This window comes from Schistosoma haematobium, chromosome 3 (genome assembly GCF_000699445.3).
Source record: "Schistosoma haematobium chromosome 3, whole genome shotgun sequence".
NCBI lineage: Eukaryota > Metazoa > Platyhelminthes > Trematoda > Strigeidida > Schistosomatidae > Schistosoma > Schistosoma haematobium.
In genome coordinates this window covers 5,905,190-5,922,892 of record NC_067198.1, presented here as the reverse complement: position 1 = coordinate 5,922,892, position 17,703 = coordinate 5,905,190, and the positions used below count along the sequence as shown (strand labels likewise).

The 17,703-nt window shown below is 36.8% G+C and overlaps 1 protein-coding gene across 1 annotated transcript; it reads left to right on the top strand.

Moving 5' to 3' along the window:
• Window positions 1–6,801: 6,801 nt before the first annotated feature.
• Window positions 6,802–10,854, top strand: MS3_00004885 (uncharacterized protein; the record flags this gene model as incomplete). Its single annotated transcript, XM_035732896.2, has 5 exons — window positions 6,802–6,946; window positions 7,394–7,441; window positions 7,491–7,547; window positions 9,237–9,305; window positions 10,670–10,854. 5 exons carry the CDS (start codon window positions 6,802–6,804, stop codon window positions 10,852–10,854), a joined length of 504 nt encoding a protein of 167 aa, XP_035590035.1.
• Between the last annotated feature and the right edge of the window lie 6,849 nt (window positions 10,855–17,703).

Here is a 17,703-nt window from a genome sequence, read left to right as displayed (position 1 = left end):
CAACACGAAAATAAATATTGACCAATAGGAAACCGACACCATTTCATATTCAAAAATAGCATTAGAATAAACAGAATAATTTTTGGGATACTTTTATGAATATCCCAATACTAATTCATTTGTAATAATTTTGGTGTATTGGAGATAACAACTTTGTAGTTTTAAAGTAAGTATATAACCTGAATATGTTGAATCGCTGAAATAAAGCCACCTCAGTTTACATAAATTCAGTTTTAAAATACATATCAAAAGTTTACCTTCAACAAAAGACATTACTATATTCAAAGATTGTAGTGTATTTTTGGTATAGAGAATGTGTTGGATAATTTCTACTTATAAAATCTCAACGTGGCATCTATTGTAAGTGACTTAGTATCATGGTCAATATCGTTCTATATTTATTGACACGAGATAATAACTAGGAAATACTGAAGACAAGTTTCATACTTATTAGCCATATGCGTGTATACTTATGAGCAAACTAAGGAAATGTTTGAATTTCATTTCTCAAACTGCAGTGATCTTCCTTGTACACCGAAATCTTCACTCTACGAATATTATCTATTAATAATATAGACCACATTATTATGTCATCCAGAATTGATGATAGTTTACAAACAAACTAACATGGTGGCTGTTGGTCTAAACCACAGGGATATCGAAGGTTCCAGTCTCAAAACAAACATCAGTTCTATAAAAAAATTATTATCTCGTTATAACAAGTAGTCGGCTATCAGATTATTGAGCATATAAGTCTCATTTGTAAGTTTTGAATTTAAGATAAAATAATACAAACGTGGTGTGTCAACAAATTGTGTTCTACGGACAAAACGCTTTGTGATATATATAAAGACAAAACATACGGTTTATTATATACGCCTATATAATTTTGCCACAGAGAAATTACCTGAATTAGACAAGAAAGCACAAATTGCAGAAGATGATGCCCAAAATGTCATAAGTAAGTAAATCATTACGATTTATTTTTGTAAATGCTGATTCGACTGATTGATTCACTTAACAACGTGAAATAAAACTCCATGAAACTTTCGTTTGAATTGCTAGGTGCATAGGTTCTCTATAATTATGCCCATAGATTACCACGTACTATACTCAATTCAACTAAGTTAAACACATGAGGTGCATGTAGTATAGATCACATGATGGCATAACAAACATGCAAAGTCAAAGTTGCCCAGTTACTTACGCCTGTTACCCTAATGGAACGGCTTCCGAGAACTATAACGGAGCCTTCAGAGGCCACGAAGGAGCCGAAGAGTTTCAATCCAATCAGATCATGATGGAATATCAACGTGACACGCTACTATTGGACAGTAGCAAAACATGCCTCTTTGCGGATTGGCTAAATTATAATGTTGATATAACAAACGGTAATATCTGTAAATATCGATGATTTTCTATACATGTTGATTCTTACTAAACAAGCGCTTCAACAGTCTTGCTCTATTTTCTTACTTTCAAATGCGAGGGTACTATACATGCGAGTGTCCTAATTAAAAACCGTATTCTGCGTTAGTGATGTAGCGAACTTAACAACCCATCGTACAGGAGCATAGACACCTCGCCAGCATTCTTCATCCAAATCTGTCCTGGACAATCCTTTCCAATTGCTTCCAGTTGCCATTCACCTTTTCTATGTCTGCTACCGATTATCGTAACACAGTGTGCAATTTGGCCTTCCTACTTACCGTTTTTTCTTCACGTTTCCAGGTTAGAGATTGTTTTGTGATCCAGTTTCGTGATTTCCTTAATGTGTGTCCTATCCGCTTCCAATGTCTTTTCTTAATTTCCTCTTCAGTTGGAAGTTGGTTTGTTCTCTCACACAATAGGCTGTTGCTGATGATATCCGACCAACGGACATTCAGTATCTTACATAGACAATTGTTTATGAACACTTGGACTCTTTTGGTGATGGTTGTGGTAGTTCTCGAAGTTTTAGCCTCGTGCAGTAGAATTGTGTTGACGTTCGCTACAGGAAGTAACCATGGTGTGCCAGAGATTGGTGAACTTGAAACATGACACCCCCGTGGTTGAACATAACAGCAAGTCGCCATATGTTCATGTTGTCAACAACAAGTAGAATTTAGGCTCATGTAAGCTATCCTACACAGACAATGAGCCTTCACCTCCATGCTAGTCTTGTGGAGGTTAGCATATGCTCTTATAATATTATAAGAGGTTCTGTCCATATAAAAGATATCGTTGCACTAAATGTCAGCGCAAGCGTCATTTATAATCCGGCTGGGAGAAAAAGAACACGCTGAAGTCATTCTTAAAGACCTTATTTCACGAAATACAGATCTGGTGCGATAACTCACAAAATATTGGTATCTCATAGCAAAGCACGAATTTACCGCCAAAGAAAGTATTTCCCCTTGAATATTAATAAACAGAGTACTCACCTTCAACTTGATGCAGCATCTGATATTACTCCAATCATCCCAGAAACTTGAAGGAATATTGGGAGACTCACAGCTCATCCAACAACACAATAAGCACACTGTGCATCTGGCAGCAATTTTCATATTTTTGGAGAAGTTCCCTGAACTGATTCTAAATGTAATGCAAGAGTATATCTTACAAGAATCCAGCATCCGGCTTGTTGTTATTAAATCTGACAGAGACAAGAAACTAGCAGAGCATCCGAATAACAACATCTGCAGCAGAATCAGAACTGATAACCCCTTAATGTGGAAGCAGAAATATGCTGTGCTACAAAGACACCACCACGTGTTTATAAAAGTATTGGGAGAATGTATGAAAGCCAAAGCATTACTACCCCTCAAATCTCCCGCTTTTCTACCTAAGAGTTCTTTGCTTTGTGACATCCTTCCAGTAGTTCAACAGGAATTAGAACGTCTTGAATCTGTAAACGACCAGGGACATCAATACCTCACAATCTCTCCTGGGTCTGGCCAGTCATTACGGTACCCTCCTCCCTAATCCCCACCGTCTGCGTGCTCCGTTAGACCACCTGATAGAGAACAATAAAAAACGGGATTGGTCGGCAAATTGTCAGGCGTCTTTCGAGAAAATCAAGCAAAGCCTAGCTTCCAATCTCTTACTGGCGCATCATGATCCTTCCCTAACAATAGTGGTTGCTTCAGATGCTTCGAACTATGGTATTGGATTAGTAATAACTCACATTTTCCCTGACGGGTCTGAAAAAGCCACCTTACGTGCTGCCAGATCATTGATAACGACAGAACGGAACTATGGTGAAATTGAGAAAGAACCTCTGTCAATTATCTTTGCAGTGAAAAAGTTCCACAAGATGATATTTGGTCGTCATTTCACCTTAATAACGGACCATAAGCCATTACTTGCCGTGTTTTCGTGGAAGAACGGTATTCCTGTTTACACGGCCAAGCGGCTACAGCGATGTGCAACAGCACTTCTGAGTTTCGATTTCACGATCAAGTATCAGTCTGCTACATGCTTCGGGCAAGCGTTAGCAAGATAAATACGTTCTTAGTCAAAAGCGTCAGAAGACACTATTGTGGCAAATATAAATGCTGCAGCAGGAGTTCACCGTGTATTGGATAAAGCAGTGGATGGACTCCGTGTTACCTTCGAAGCTATCAAGGAGACCACTGAATCTAATGAGACATTGAGTTTAACTCTGTCCTTCAATTAAATAACCAAACAATCACCTAGAGGGAGGACATTGGTATATTTTTGTCAACGTGACTTACTGATGCTGGTCGACTCATATATTATGTTCGGTGATGCATTGTTACTCCAGAATTATTGTGTCAAGAGGTTCTCAAACGGTTTGACAGTGGTCATCCCGAGATCAATAAAATGAAATCATTGAATCGAATCTACACTTATTGGCCGTCAATCGACAAAGTCACTGAACACAAATGCCGTAAATGCCTATCATTTCGTGAAGCTGCCGAAAATAACACATCTACGTTCTCCGCACCATCATCTTTAATCGAATGGACAAGTAGAACGTTCTGTCGATTCTTTTAAACGTGTATAACTGAAAAGTTAGGTGAGGGGACAACTAGACATGTTATCACAAAGTTGTTAGTGGCCTGCCGAACTACTCCGAACCTAACTATCCCAGATGTAAAGTCACCTGTTGAAGCCATGTTTGGAAGACATATTCCAACTATTTTCAACGACATGTCGCCAGCGAAATTGTAGATGGGCACAGACTAGATCTTAATATACGAACTTTTAACGTTAGCATCAAGGTGTTCAGTGAATCTTACCTTGAAAGCAATCGAAAGAAACCGGAGAAAAAGCGTCAAAAGATTGGGAGGTTATCTCAGATACGTCAACGACACAGACACCCAAGTATATCGAAAAGACATGGATCAAATAGACGTTCATGTTGAAGATTCTGACTTTGATATAGGTTGACAGACAGTTGTTTTGAGTTCCATATGTTCTTCAGCTGTAGGTAATGTTGACCATGTTTCGCCAATCCTCGCCTTTGCTTCTGCATCCAATCTTCTCTGTTCATCGATAATACTATGAAGAAAAGTGAAAGCTTCTTTTTCTTCCAGAATTTTTTAAGTGTAATTGAATCGGTGTTCTCTGCGCTGTATTTGAGGATCTTGCTTTTCCCTTGTACATGTTGAGGCCTAATGATGCACAGGCTTCCGCCACAGTGATTGTCATCACCTTCCTGCAGCTATTACCGCTGTCTTTACTAGGTCTTCACATATTTCTGCCTGACAGCTCTAATGCTCCTCTTCACTTACTTGTTTGCTTCTGTGTATCCATCTTGGGCCTTGACTTTCTCTGTTCTTGTTCGGCTGTTGTTAGTCGCTGTCTCTTTGTTCCTACTCTCTTGGATCTTGACCAATGTCTCGATACAGATCCATTCTTTATGATGATATTTATTGCGGCCTTGCTCCTCCTCACACGTCGAAGTTAGTATTTCTTTGATCCCTTTCTATTTGTTCTCCATTGTAGTTTCTTCTTTATTCAGTAGACCGTGCAAGGCTTGAAATCTGTTGTGGAGAGTTACCTTGAATTGGTTGAGTTTGTTAGCATCTCGAAGGATGGCTGCATTGAACCTTTGTAATGCTGCTTGTCCAGTTGTCCAATACTTCTTTATCTTCACTCTCATATTAGCAACCTCCAGCTAGAGATGTCCTGGAGTTCTGTCTACTCTTCTTTTGGTTTTCATGTCTTCCATTACCATACGAATTATTTACTGATGCAAATATGGTCTATCTGGTTCTCCGTGATGTGATACGGTGATAATCATACAGCCTTGTATATGCATTTGTGCGGAAATATTGTGCCACCTATGACCATTTTGTTTAATGCTCACAAATTTGCAAATCCACCACAAATCTCGTTCATTTATCCCAGTCAGTCAATGCCATCCCATGATATCTTCAGACCCGACTTTGGCGTTTATATCTCTCATTGGGATTGTCAGATCCTTTCCTGAACACTTCGTTATGATCTATTGAAGCCTCTCGTAAAAATAATCGTCATCATCGTCATTGCTATCATTGATTGATGCATAACATTGGATAACATTCATCGTGACTACCTCCTTCATTGTTTACAATGATGCTTAGATGATCCTGGTTCCATAAGATTTCCATCGTATAAGTGCATTACATGCTTCTTTGGACAGCATCAGAGCAACTCCCTGAGTGTGCGGAGCATTGTCCTCTTCGTGACCATAGTACAGCAGAATCTCTCCCGTGTATAGCCTTTGTTGTCCAGCTTTGGTCCAATGGGTTTAGAGTACTGATTCCGAGTACTGCCAATTTGTATCTCCTCATTTCCACAGCTATTTGACTGGTACTCATGGTCTCCCGCATTGTCCGGCCGTCCCATGTACCTATCGAAATTGTTGCTCTGACTGTTTGAAAAGGCATCAGTTTCGTGATCTCCAAAGAATCTCGGTTTCTATCATGAGGCGTCATAATTCTTCCTCCAACTTCCAGAACACAGTTTAAACGTTTTAAATTGTTCATTCTGGTTATCCTTTGTTAGCAAGGATGTTTTCTACGGGATGGTCTTGATGACCTTATTAACAACCGTTCTCAGTATGCCCGATCCTGGGATCGGCAGTTACTCTAAATGAGCTACAGGCAGAGTCCATGTCAAACTAATAAGCATTTTAAGTATAATACTATAATCGCGAGTTAAAAATCATATTCAGTTTCGTTTGTCAATGAAAACACTGGACCTGTGCAATCATTTGTGTTTCTCGAAAACTGTTTACACTCTATAGTTGATGAATAACTGCGTAAATTTGTAAAAATTATATCGATGTCAGAAAACTGTTTATATTGAGAACACAGTGTGGTAAAACACTGTCTGATCTACTGATAAGTGATAAAATTAACAAGAATAAAATTACGGTCCCATAACTAACAGAGCGATCTGAGGTCAGGGACAAGTGAGCTGAATTGCTGAGGTGGTTTCAAATGATAGAAACTGAGATAGAATGAGTGAATCCAATAACACAAATGGAAAGTGTTTAGAATGTGATAAGAATAAAGCACCATTAATAAATTTTGTATGAACTCACTTCAATTTCGAACAGTTTTATGCTTGTTTAGCAATGTTACTATGTATTCATTTTATTCGTACGTTTATTAAGAATGCCTCTGTAGTTATTTATCGTGTATATAAGTGAGAAATATATGGTGGACGTAATGCTTCTAATTAATAACTAATGAGTATAAAGTAACAAATACTATTTCATTTTGGAATATGATAAAACCAAAAATATTCACTAACCAATAGCAATGAAACTTTAATTTTCAAAATAGTTTACTAGTTCAATCAGTAATGGCCGAGGATGGGGAGAGTCCGCTCTCCTTCTCCAAATGCTCTCACATGGCCACGCATATACAGCCACTATCACGCAAGTCCTACTCACTGTATTCTCACAGCGCGATTGTTGTTTACGAAACTGAGAGGACGAAAAATCAATGTCTGGCGATTTAACCGGGTTTGTGGACACGGAGAGTTCACCTAGGGGGGTTAGAAAATCCTGATTCCAAACCAATGGTGCACGTGGAATACAGCATCCTGAAAAAACAAATGGCGTATGAAGTAATTGTTGGTCGCCGGCTACCATTGGACTGCATCTCCTGATGTTCCACTGCCTTATAGATCAGACCTTTTGGTAGAAGGCTCCGAGTGTGGCCCTCTAGAAAAACCACCTGCTTCGGTCTGGGCACACTGGCATTATCACAACCTATATGCAAATCAAGTGACTTGTGCGGCACATATGTATTCGTTGCCTCTTTGTATCAATATTTATATATCCAAATAATTAAACAACGTTTTCAATAGTTATTTATGTAAACAAAAATATTTACCGACCTCGTTTATCAAAACACTAATGTTATTATTTTCTTTAAATACATTTTTATAGATGAATTAACTGTTCAAATGGAAAATCATGGTGTCGTGTTTGAAAAATGTAAGCTGTTACATAACAATTTAATAATCAATTAATATTTCCATTTTAGTAATTGAATGCCAAAGAATATATTATGAGAGTGAAAAAGGAATAACTGTGTTCACTGGTATGTTTATTTATAATCCTCGCACTTTCATTGAATAATTATGAAGAAATTATCTAATGTATAGGAAAATCAGATCACAACAACAAGAAGAACAAAGTTATTTCAATTTTATTACATCATATCATTTTCTATAATGTGAATACTAAGATTATTATTCATTGATCTAAATGCATCACATGTTCTGTAGGATTAGAATATTTATATTTTACCTTCAGTATGGATATGCATAGCTTCATGTTGTGTGTTCGGGTATGGTTGATAAGCTTAACCAATGATTGCAGAATGCACGTTTAAGTTGGTTGCCTTTAATTATACGTGTTTTCAAATGGTTGTTCTTGTATGTTAAGATTAAGAGATAAGTATTGCCAAGGTAAGACGTAGAGAATTAGATCGATTCAGTGAGTCGTTAAAATTATAAAAATAATATGCCGCTGATTAATTGACGTAGTTGGGACCTGTATGACAGTGTAACAACATCTACATAAATATAACCGTTAGTGTGAGATATGTTGCAGTACAAACAGTAAGTATTAGGGAGTAAGGTTGTAATCGTAGGTGACAAGGCACAAGGTTTGTTTCAATAAGGCAGATGTATTCATTCTGATTATCCTCGTGAAGCTCCGATTTTAGTTTAATACTTCTCACGCACACCTATGCCTCTTCCTATGTTTCTAGAAACTTGCCATGCCTATTTCACTACTAAGGATTAATATACAAATGGAGATTGACATTCAAGACTTACTTTTGGGTTTATTAAGTTCCTTAGTTTCTCATTGCAGTTTCGTTTTCTCATTCAATATAGAACGAAACTGTTGTGCTTTCAGAAATCATATAACCAAAATATAATTGCAACATAATATGTAATAACTTTCGTCTAGTTTTGAACGAATAGTTTCCCAGTCTCTGGGCACTGAGTTAATATAAGACATTAAGGAGGAAGAATGTATTTGTAAAATATCAGTGAATGGATTTGTAGTAAATTCAAAATTTTGTTCGGTGATTTGGCCCAAGCTTGTTTCATGAGGAAGTGTAATTATTTTTATTTTAACACGTAATCTGTAAATGAGACCGAATCCGAGTCACATGTACGCGTCGCGCCTCATGGATAGTGGGACGAACGACTCTTGACTTAACGTGAGCGAAAATCCGAGTGGTAGAGATCGAACTAATCACCCACTCAACCGATGCCGTCAATTCGATTACGAACTCCACAAAGAAACACATCACAATTACACTTGGATGAAAAAACGACAAAAAATTAACGAGTGTTCGTTACGGGTCAAACCCCAACTGCTTGCAAAAACAGGTATTCTGGCCTCGGTAGTTGTGTCGTGCTTCAATGTGGCCTGTTTATCTCTAAAAGTGCCTACTAAGCTTCACCAAGTTGTTTGACTAGAAGGGGGGCTGTAAATGATACTCTGTTCAATTCAATTCTTCCTCAATAACTACTGTATCATTCTTTTCACGAAACTGAGAAACATTATTATTACGCATCATGTTGTTTGATATAAAATTTACAGAAATCATAGAGTACATGAAAGGCAACTTAGATTATACTAGTAAGTTTAAGATTGTATCTGTGTTCGAATCAATTATCGTTGAGTTATTTACCATGTAGTTAGTTACTTGCTGTATAGTTCCATATTTTAAGGAATTTGACGAATGTTTTGACTTCACCAATTTTATTAGGTTCAATACTGAAAGAAAACTACACTGAACTTATAGATTGTTTTCAGGGACAAATCAAACAGTATCAAAGTAAGAGATATATATTTTTAAGGTGTGATGATACATCTTGCTGCATTGACATTCTCCCTGTTTACTGATCCCATTGAACGAAGTTGACTTTACTATGTAATGAAGTTGTCTTATTTTTTTGTTGTTTGTAACTAAAGTTACTGAAGAAGCGTTTTTAATAGTGTTGGTAGAAGAAACCTGGAATTTTCAACTCTTGTCTGTTAGCAGAATGTGTATATATATTTTAGCTATTTGAATTAGAACTTGCTTACTTACTTACGTCTGTTACGCCTCGTGGAGAAGCACAGACAACCCACCACTATTCTTCATCCAAATCTGTCCTGGACAATCCTTTCCAATTGCTTCCAGTTGACATTCACCCTTACTGTGTCTGCTACTGATTCTCGTCACAGTGTGCAATTTGGCCTTCCCCCTTTCCGTTGTTGATGATATTCGACCAACGGACATTCGGTATCTTACATAGACAACTGTTCACAAATACTTGAACTCTTTTGATGATGGTTGTGGTATTTCTCAAAGTTTTAGCCTCGTACAGTAAAAGTGCGTTGATATTGATATTGAAGATTCTGGCTTTGATATTGGTTGACAGATAGTTGTTTTGAGTTCCATATTTCAATTACAATTTAAAAGATACTTTTCAGTGATCTATAAATGTTTTCATTCAAATCTCAGCTGAAACGTATCATTCACATGATTATGTTTATGGAAATACTTACTTACGCGTGTTACTCCTCTGTAGGAGCATAGGCCACCCTCTATCACTCTCCGTCAAACCCTTTCCTAGACAATCCTTTCTTGCTCTTTCCATTTGCTTTTCATCCTTTTCATATCTGCTTCTATTTCTCGACGTAATGTGTTCTTTGGCATCCTTCTCTTCCACTTCCCTTCAGGAAAAGAGGAAGGAAATATGTACATTGGAAATGTTTCTTACTAAAGAAGATTTGTCAATAACAAGTTGTAAAATAAACTGAGAACACTTTTATTAACTTGTATTCATTATAAGCTGACAACATTGACAATTATACTGAGAAAATGACATGAGACTGTTAGGGATAACTTTGTTTTGTGATGAAGCCATCAATTTTCAAATTTTCACAAGAGAAACAAATATGTGATAATTAGTTTATTTATTGTCATATTGAGCTATAATGTTAACAATTGAAGCCTTTGTATATGTGATTACACTGGGACGTAGATGGATATATGAAGGATTTGTTATGCCTATACATGAATGGAAACATTCAATGGTCTATGTTTTTAAATTGCAATATCAGATGATGATACTAGGAACTGACAAATTGAACATTAGTTCATCCCATTGACTATTGGTTTCAATTTTCTTTCTTTTTTCCACAATTAATTAGAAGAAAGAGATAGTCGTGTTGATTTTGCGTGTTACAACAATATACCAGTAGAACTTTTTCAAAGTAATAACATTTTACAAAATTTATTTTTAATTTTACATTATAAAAGAGGTTTATTTGTGAACTATATTGTAGTAGTTTTATTCATCAGTATGCAAATATATTTAAATTTAACTGAACGATGAAACGATAGGTTTCACCTTATACAGTCAACATTTGGAGTTTGTTTAGAGGTAATATAGTCTATTTTATTTTCTGTCGAGATGTTACACTACCATAACTGCTATCTTGACTTGGTTGTCGGGCTTACATATCATGATAACCCAGCGTGATTATGTTGGCTGAAACATTCATTCTTCTAGTTCCTGCTATGTCACACTGGCTTGAGAGCAGTAAAACTAAAAACAGCAATTTGACGTCTGAGATCGAAGTCCCACCTAACCTCACTGAACCAGTGCAATGTACCCTTTGTGTATCTGGAAATACGACGGGACTTTTCGTAGTCTTGCAGTTGGGGATAAACCACGAAATTTGAAGGCTGAACAAGTGCTCATAGACTGGATTCCTATTGTCAGCCACTTAGGTGCTGTTCATTTCAATTGCATAGTAATAAATCGGAGTGATGAGAATACACCCCGTCGTCGTTTCTGCTTCTGCCCGCACTGACCGAGGCTTAGACAGAGTGAAATACGAGTTTCACGGAAAACTATGATATCCTTCAGAAAACCAGGCGGTCGGAAATAGTGGTCTTAGCATGGAATTTTAATCCTAAATCGGCAGGCAAAGTCAGGTTGCGAGAAAATAATGAAATTTATGACGTTCTTTGTCCCCAAATGCCCTGGTGCGGCCGAGGGTAGGGAGAATCAGCCCTCTTTCTCGAAATGCTTTCACATGACCACGTGTATACAACGGCTGCCCGGAAATTCATACTCACTGCTTTTACGCGGCATTACTGTTGTTTACGAAATTGAGAGGACAAAAAATCAATGTCTGGCGATTTAACCGGGTTTGTAGACACTGTGAGTCCACCTAGGGGATTTGAAAAACTCTGATTCCAAATCAATGGTGCACATGGGCTCCAGTATCCTGAAGAAACAAATGGAGTATGAACCATTTTCTGGTCGACAGCTACCATGGGACCGCACCTCCTGACATTGCTCCACTGCCTTATGGATCAGACCTTTAGATCGAAGGCTCTGAGTGTGGCACACTAAGAGTACCACCCGCTTCAGTTTTGGCACCCGAACAGTATACCAGCCCTCGCACAAGTCGAATGATTTATGTGGCACATATCTATTTGGTGCCTCCCTGTACCAACGTTTGTGTTTAAGTAAAAAAAATTTAATAAATAAACACTATATATTTATTCAGTTGAAGTCGTGCAAATAGTTCGCATAGGATTATCCTACAAAGTATATTTTGATATTACTTATTATAATACTTCAATATTTTATTCGAATAAGGCATTACATTTGATTATTTCACAACAAATGCAACAAAATGATCGATCGCTTTCCAAATTTCATATTTTTGTTACAGGCACTATCATTCTCCATCCCAAATTAGGTGATTTATATCACTGTAAAGCAGAATTTAGTAAACATTTGTGTAAGTAAATTGCATTGATATTATTTATATTTGAGTATACGATGGATGGCTTTTGAATACATATCATCAACTAACTTGTACAAGAAAGTGGCTCTTTAGAATTTCTTTTCAGTTGAAGATCGTACAAATGATTATCTTAAGATCAGATGGTGTTGTCTGAATTGAAAAATTTGAAGATTAGACAGTTTTCATTGTTATTTTAAGCAATCTTTTCACTTTTCACTTGACGATGTAGTCCACCTGGGTTACAAATATTTCTATCGGTTTTTCTAAGATAAGTACTTCAGTATTCTAATATATTTGATATACGGTTAGCCTAACATTTTATCCCACAACATACACATTATCCACGTTCACACGTATGCAGATATTTACAAATGATCATTAATGTACAAATTAACAGTTACCAAAACGTGAAAGGTGAATAGATGACACATTGTGATTTTTATCTCAGTAACAAAATCAACATTAACATTCGAAGCTTTCAGTTGACGAGTTCAAACTCATCGACGAATTGTGTTTCATAAATTGCACTACTAAGAATAAATCAACTAATCAAGTTTGTTAAAACTGTGCACATTCAACTGAATTCTGGTTTCTATTACGACTTCAATATTTTCTACATTCAACTGAGTCTAATTTTATTTGAATTTTTGTTAATTATATTATAATTATTATCAGTGGCTTTATTCAATATGATATTTTTGGTGTAATATAGAATTCTCAGCACAAGATTCCGTTTCTTACTTCTTGGTCGATCCTAACGATAAATAATGAGTGATCGCCAGTTAGATGTTAGCAGTCCAGTCAATCGACATTTAAACTAAGGATATTCTTTTCTCTGCATACATATTACCAGCAACCACGAATTATCTGATTGGGCCTTTTATAACTTGTACAATGAAAGGTTGTACACTTTGCACAAACGCACCCGAATAGGTCATGCGATTAGCCGCTATAATGGTGTATTAAACCAGATAAAATTAGATAACTTGTTGAAATATCTAGATGGCAGGAACAGGTAGCCCAGATGTTCAAGCAGATCGTCAATGAACTATGATAAAAAAATTTGTTCGACCAAAGTGAAAATGATTAAATTCAATTTTTTATTTCAGTTTTCAGTAAATTCAGTTGGGATGTTGCTAGAAAAATAAAACGTAAGTTGTAAAACACAGAAGTGAAATTATCTTTCATATTCGATACGTTGAATATTTATTAAGTCAGATTAAATCACGCAACGAATTCAATCAATTGCTGGAAAGATTCAAAAACGTTTTAAGTTGTCACTACACTGTAGAACTTGAAGTTTCAAGTTATCACTAGGAATGGAACCTGAAATATTCATTTCATCCTATTTATATTTTGTCTATTCAATGAATCGAGTTATCAGTATTGATAAGCAGAGATGATGGATGGTGATTAGCAGTAGAAATAATGACGGGTTTTCTATCCTGTTGTGGGAATCTTCAACTGAATGTGCCTGAATCCCGGAGTTGATGTTTACTGTGGGACTCGCTTCAAATGCCATCGTGTTATCTACTTAGCTACCGAGTCCTGATAGCCGCTAACATGTACAATGGCGTGAAGTTTGATTCAGTCTACCATTATAATGATTGTGACTTAAAACAATATTAAGACAGTCCGTACAGGATGTACATATGCCAATAAGAGACTGATCAATTACAGTCGTAAACATCAATGAGAAGATTTAAACAACTAATGAGAAAATGAATTATCATTATCTATGTTCACAATTTCCTAATAGGTTATATATCAAGAGAATAGAATACATAAACTCTTAAACATGCTAATACTATATAGGATTTTGTAGTTTTTCATATTTAAAAATCTATTCCACTCAATTAGTATAATATCCGTTGATTTTTATCATAAATTCGTGTTTTAATTTAGAACAAATGAAAAATTGAACAGAGATTATTTAAAAAGAAAAATACTGATCAACAACTAACAAGATATAGCCATGAATAAATTTTATCCGTGTACAGTACTGACAATACTTGATACGTATTCAATAACACATTCAAAGTTCAATTCTTCAGTAGTCTTAAAAATGCCTTACAAATTCTTCTATGATCCATTGAATTTAACTTCCTAATAATTAGATATAAATATTCATCAGCTTGATATTCATCAATCAATCATGACTTAACTAAATTTCTGTATTTTAACCGGCTCTTGTTATAAATACATCTCTATGCGTTACTAATAATTGATGATATTTTTCAACACCATATTCTTGCATGTCATTGTTATTATTACTATTAATTGAACACAGAAACTTTGGTATAAGGAGGCACTAAGTACACGTGCGCCAAAAAATAACAATAAAGCCAGTAGCAGTTATCATTGATTTGTGTGGGGACTGTAATACTGCCCGGGTGTGTAGATCGAAACGGGTGGATTTCTTATGGGGCCACACCTGAAGCTATTTACCTAAAGGTTATATCCATAAGGCAGTGCAGTAACGTTAGGAGATGCAGTCCAATGGTAGCCCCTGACCACAATAGTTCATACACCTTTTGTTTCCTCACGGCTCTGCTACCGACGTACGATATTGGTTTGGAATCAGGGTTTTCCAACTCCCTCAGATGGATCCTCTGTATCCACCATCCCGTTTGGAGCACCAGACATTATTTTTCCGTCCTTTAAAATTCGTCGACACTACCGCTACTAGAAGTCAGTGAGTAAGACTTCTCTGGCAGTGGCTGTATACGCGTGGCCATGTGAGAGCATTTTGAGAGGGAGAGAGGATTGTCACCAACTTCAGCGGTACCAGGGTATTTAGGGGCCTGAAATCAAAATAAACAAAGAACTTATACTTTTAGCCATGTCACTTTCAGTCATCTTTTAATATTTTTCATTTTCTTTGAATCCTGACTATAGATACTAAACCGGAACAACCATTACATAGATTATGAGACAGTCGTGTTTTTATCACTAAAATAAAATTCTGGAGGCTCGTTTAAAAAACAAAATCAACCCAACATTCATATTCCGTGCAACTACGTTCTCACAAATCTATGCCAACCTTGATAGAGCCATTAAGTTCTGGAAAAATCACAAGTTTTTATAAACCATGGATGATATTAGTTTCAGTTTGGAAAGAACAGGAGGCTTGATGGCCTGTGTTAGTCCTGGCAATGGTGGTCTCTCAGTTGATCCAACTTTCTTTTGAAAGAGTCAACGGATGGAGCCTTAACGACATGCTGAGGTAATTAATTCCACTCGATGATTCGATGGGAAAGTCCATAGTCAACTGACAAATAATTTGTCCTGGGCTTGTGAACTTTTTTGAAGTGTCCTCGTAAATTCTCTGTTTTAGAAGACAAGAAAAATGAGGGCATATCAGGTGCAAATTTATCACTAAGCAATTTGAAAACTGTGACCAAGTCGCCTCTAGTTCTTCGACATGACGACGGGAATAGGTTTAGCCTGGCGAGTCGAGCGTCATACGGGAGCTTCGCTATTCCGGGAATCAGCTTAGTCGCCGTTCTTTGAACCTTTCCCAAACGTTCACTGTCTTTTTTTAAGCAGGGGCTAGCTGCTTGTATGCAGTACTCAAGTTTAGGACGTACGAACAGTGTATACAAAGTCAAAAACGTCTTAGCGTCGACATGACTAAAAGCTCTAAGTATTGACTACAAAGTTCTAAAACCTTTGGCGGCAGTTGCACGGCAGTGTGTAGTAGTCTTTAAGTCTTGACTAACGATGACTCTATAATGTTTCGAATTATTTGAATTATAGTACGAACTAAGAGTCCCAGAAATAACGCAATTGAATCAAGAAGTACTAGATAAGCACAAACGAGTGTACTGTATTTAGAATTCGAAGTCAAGCATTCAACAAGTACAAAGAAATCATCAGTTCATTAAAACACCACAGACTCCTAGTTCATTGTGTGTCTGGACAACAGGCAGCTCAGTGTTATTCATCGTGTATGTATCTGTACCTTGGTGACCGACATGCATCACAATGCACTTGGAAGTGTTTATTAGCAACTTCCAGGTTTGACACCATTCAGATAATTTCTCCAGGTCATTTTGGAGTTCTAAGCTATCACCCTCACTTCGTATCGCCCTCTGAATCTTCGTTGGTGCCCAACTAGGAAGTCTTTTATCCACATCAATAGACTGCCTTCAATCCCGACATTTCTTAGCTTATATAAGAGCCGGTTGCTAGGAGCTTTATCAAAAGCTTTGCTGAAGTCAATATAAGCTACGTCTACTGGTAACTTTTGGTCCTTAAGAGCACACCAGTTTTCACGAGCGACAAATGAGTTGATTAGACAAGAATAACCTATTCTAAAACCATGCTGCTTCTCCGAAAGGATCGGGTTTTCATCGAGAAACTTAAACAGGTCCTTCCGAATATTCTTTTCTAAAATTTTAGCAACCACATTAGTTAGGCCAACGGGTCGGTAATTCTCAGGTTTCTGTTTCGTACCTGTTTTGAAGACATGACTTACTATGGCGTTCTTCCAGTCTTTTGGTAAACGACCCTGGGTTACGGATAGATTGAAGCATGTAATAAAGGGTTCGCAACGATGTTAGATAATTCCTTTAGTAGCCTAGGATGCAAATCATCGGGCCCCGTGGATTTACCTATGTCAAGTTTATTTAGCAGACCAAAGACATCGAGTTCTTTAATGGTCACGCTATCCATTGTTCGTGTGGGGGGATTTGTATGGACTTATGGGAAGGGTGTTCCTATGGTGTATATATATACCATAGCAATGTATATAAGTTGTTAAATTAGTTTGAAAATACTTGAGCCTTAACAGAGTCGTCCTCCACTAATGATGAGGCAGTACTGTCTGACCATAGTGCGGGAATATTTCCTCTTCTTTTTGTCCTTCGGTTTATATAGAAATACAAGAAATTAGGAAATTTTATGGACTCTTTAACAATTTTCTCTTCGTAAAACAGGTTGTCTAGAAGCTGCTAGACTTAAGTAGGGTCGAGGCACAGATATTCTGAGCTTTTCGATACTAAGATTTTGTCTCATCAGAACTCAGTAACCTAAATTTATCCCGCATTTTTCTTCTCTTACAGAGAAGGATGCGAACCTCCCTACTGAACTATGGTGCAGAGTTAACTTTAGGCCCCCTTGGTTTAATCCAAGGGATGTGCGGTGCGGTAACTTTTAAGTATAAATTTCGAAAGAATTACCAAGCCGTTTCAATTGAGGACTCTGGGTCTATTGGACAATCCACTGACAATGCTGAATGCATGATATCTTGTATGTTTGCTTTACAGACGTTAGGTCTGGCGGTTCATTCATAGAGGGGATTAGTTATTATTAATATAATCCTAAGATATTTGTCCCAACAATTTTTACATTAGTTTGTCTAAAAATCGTTTGTCCTGACATATTTTGAAGGTTTTTAAAAATCGTTTTTAAGAATA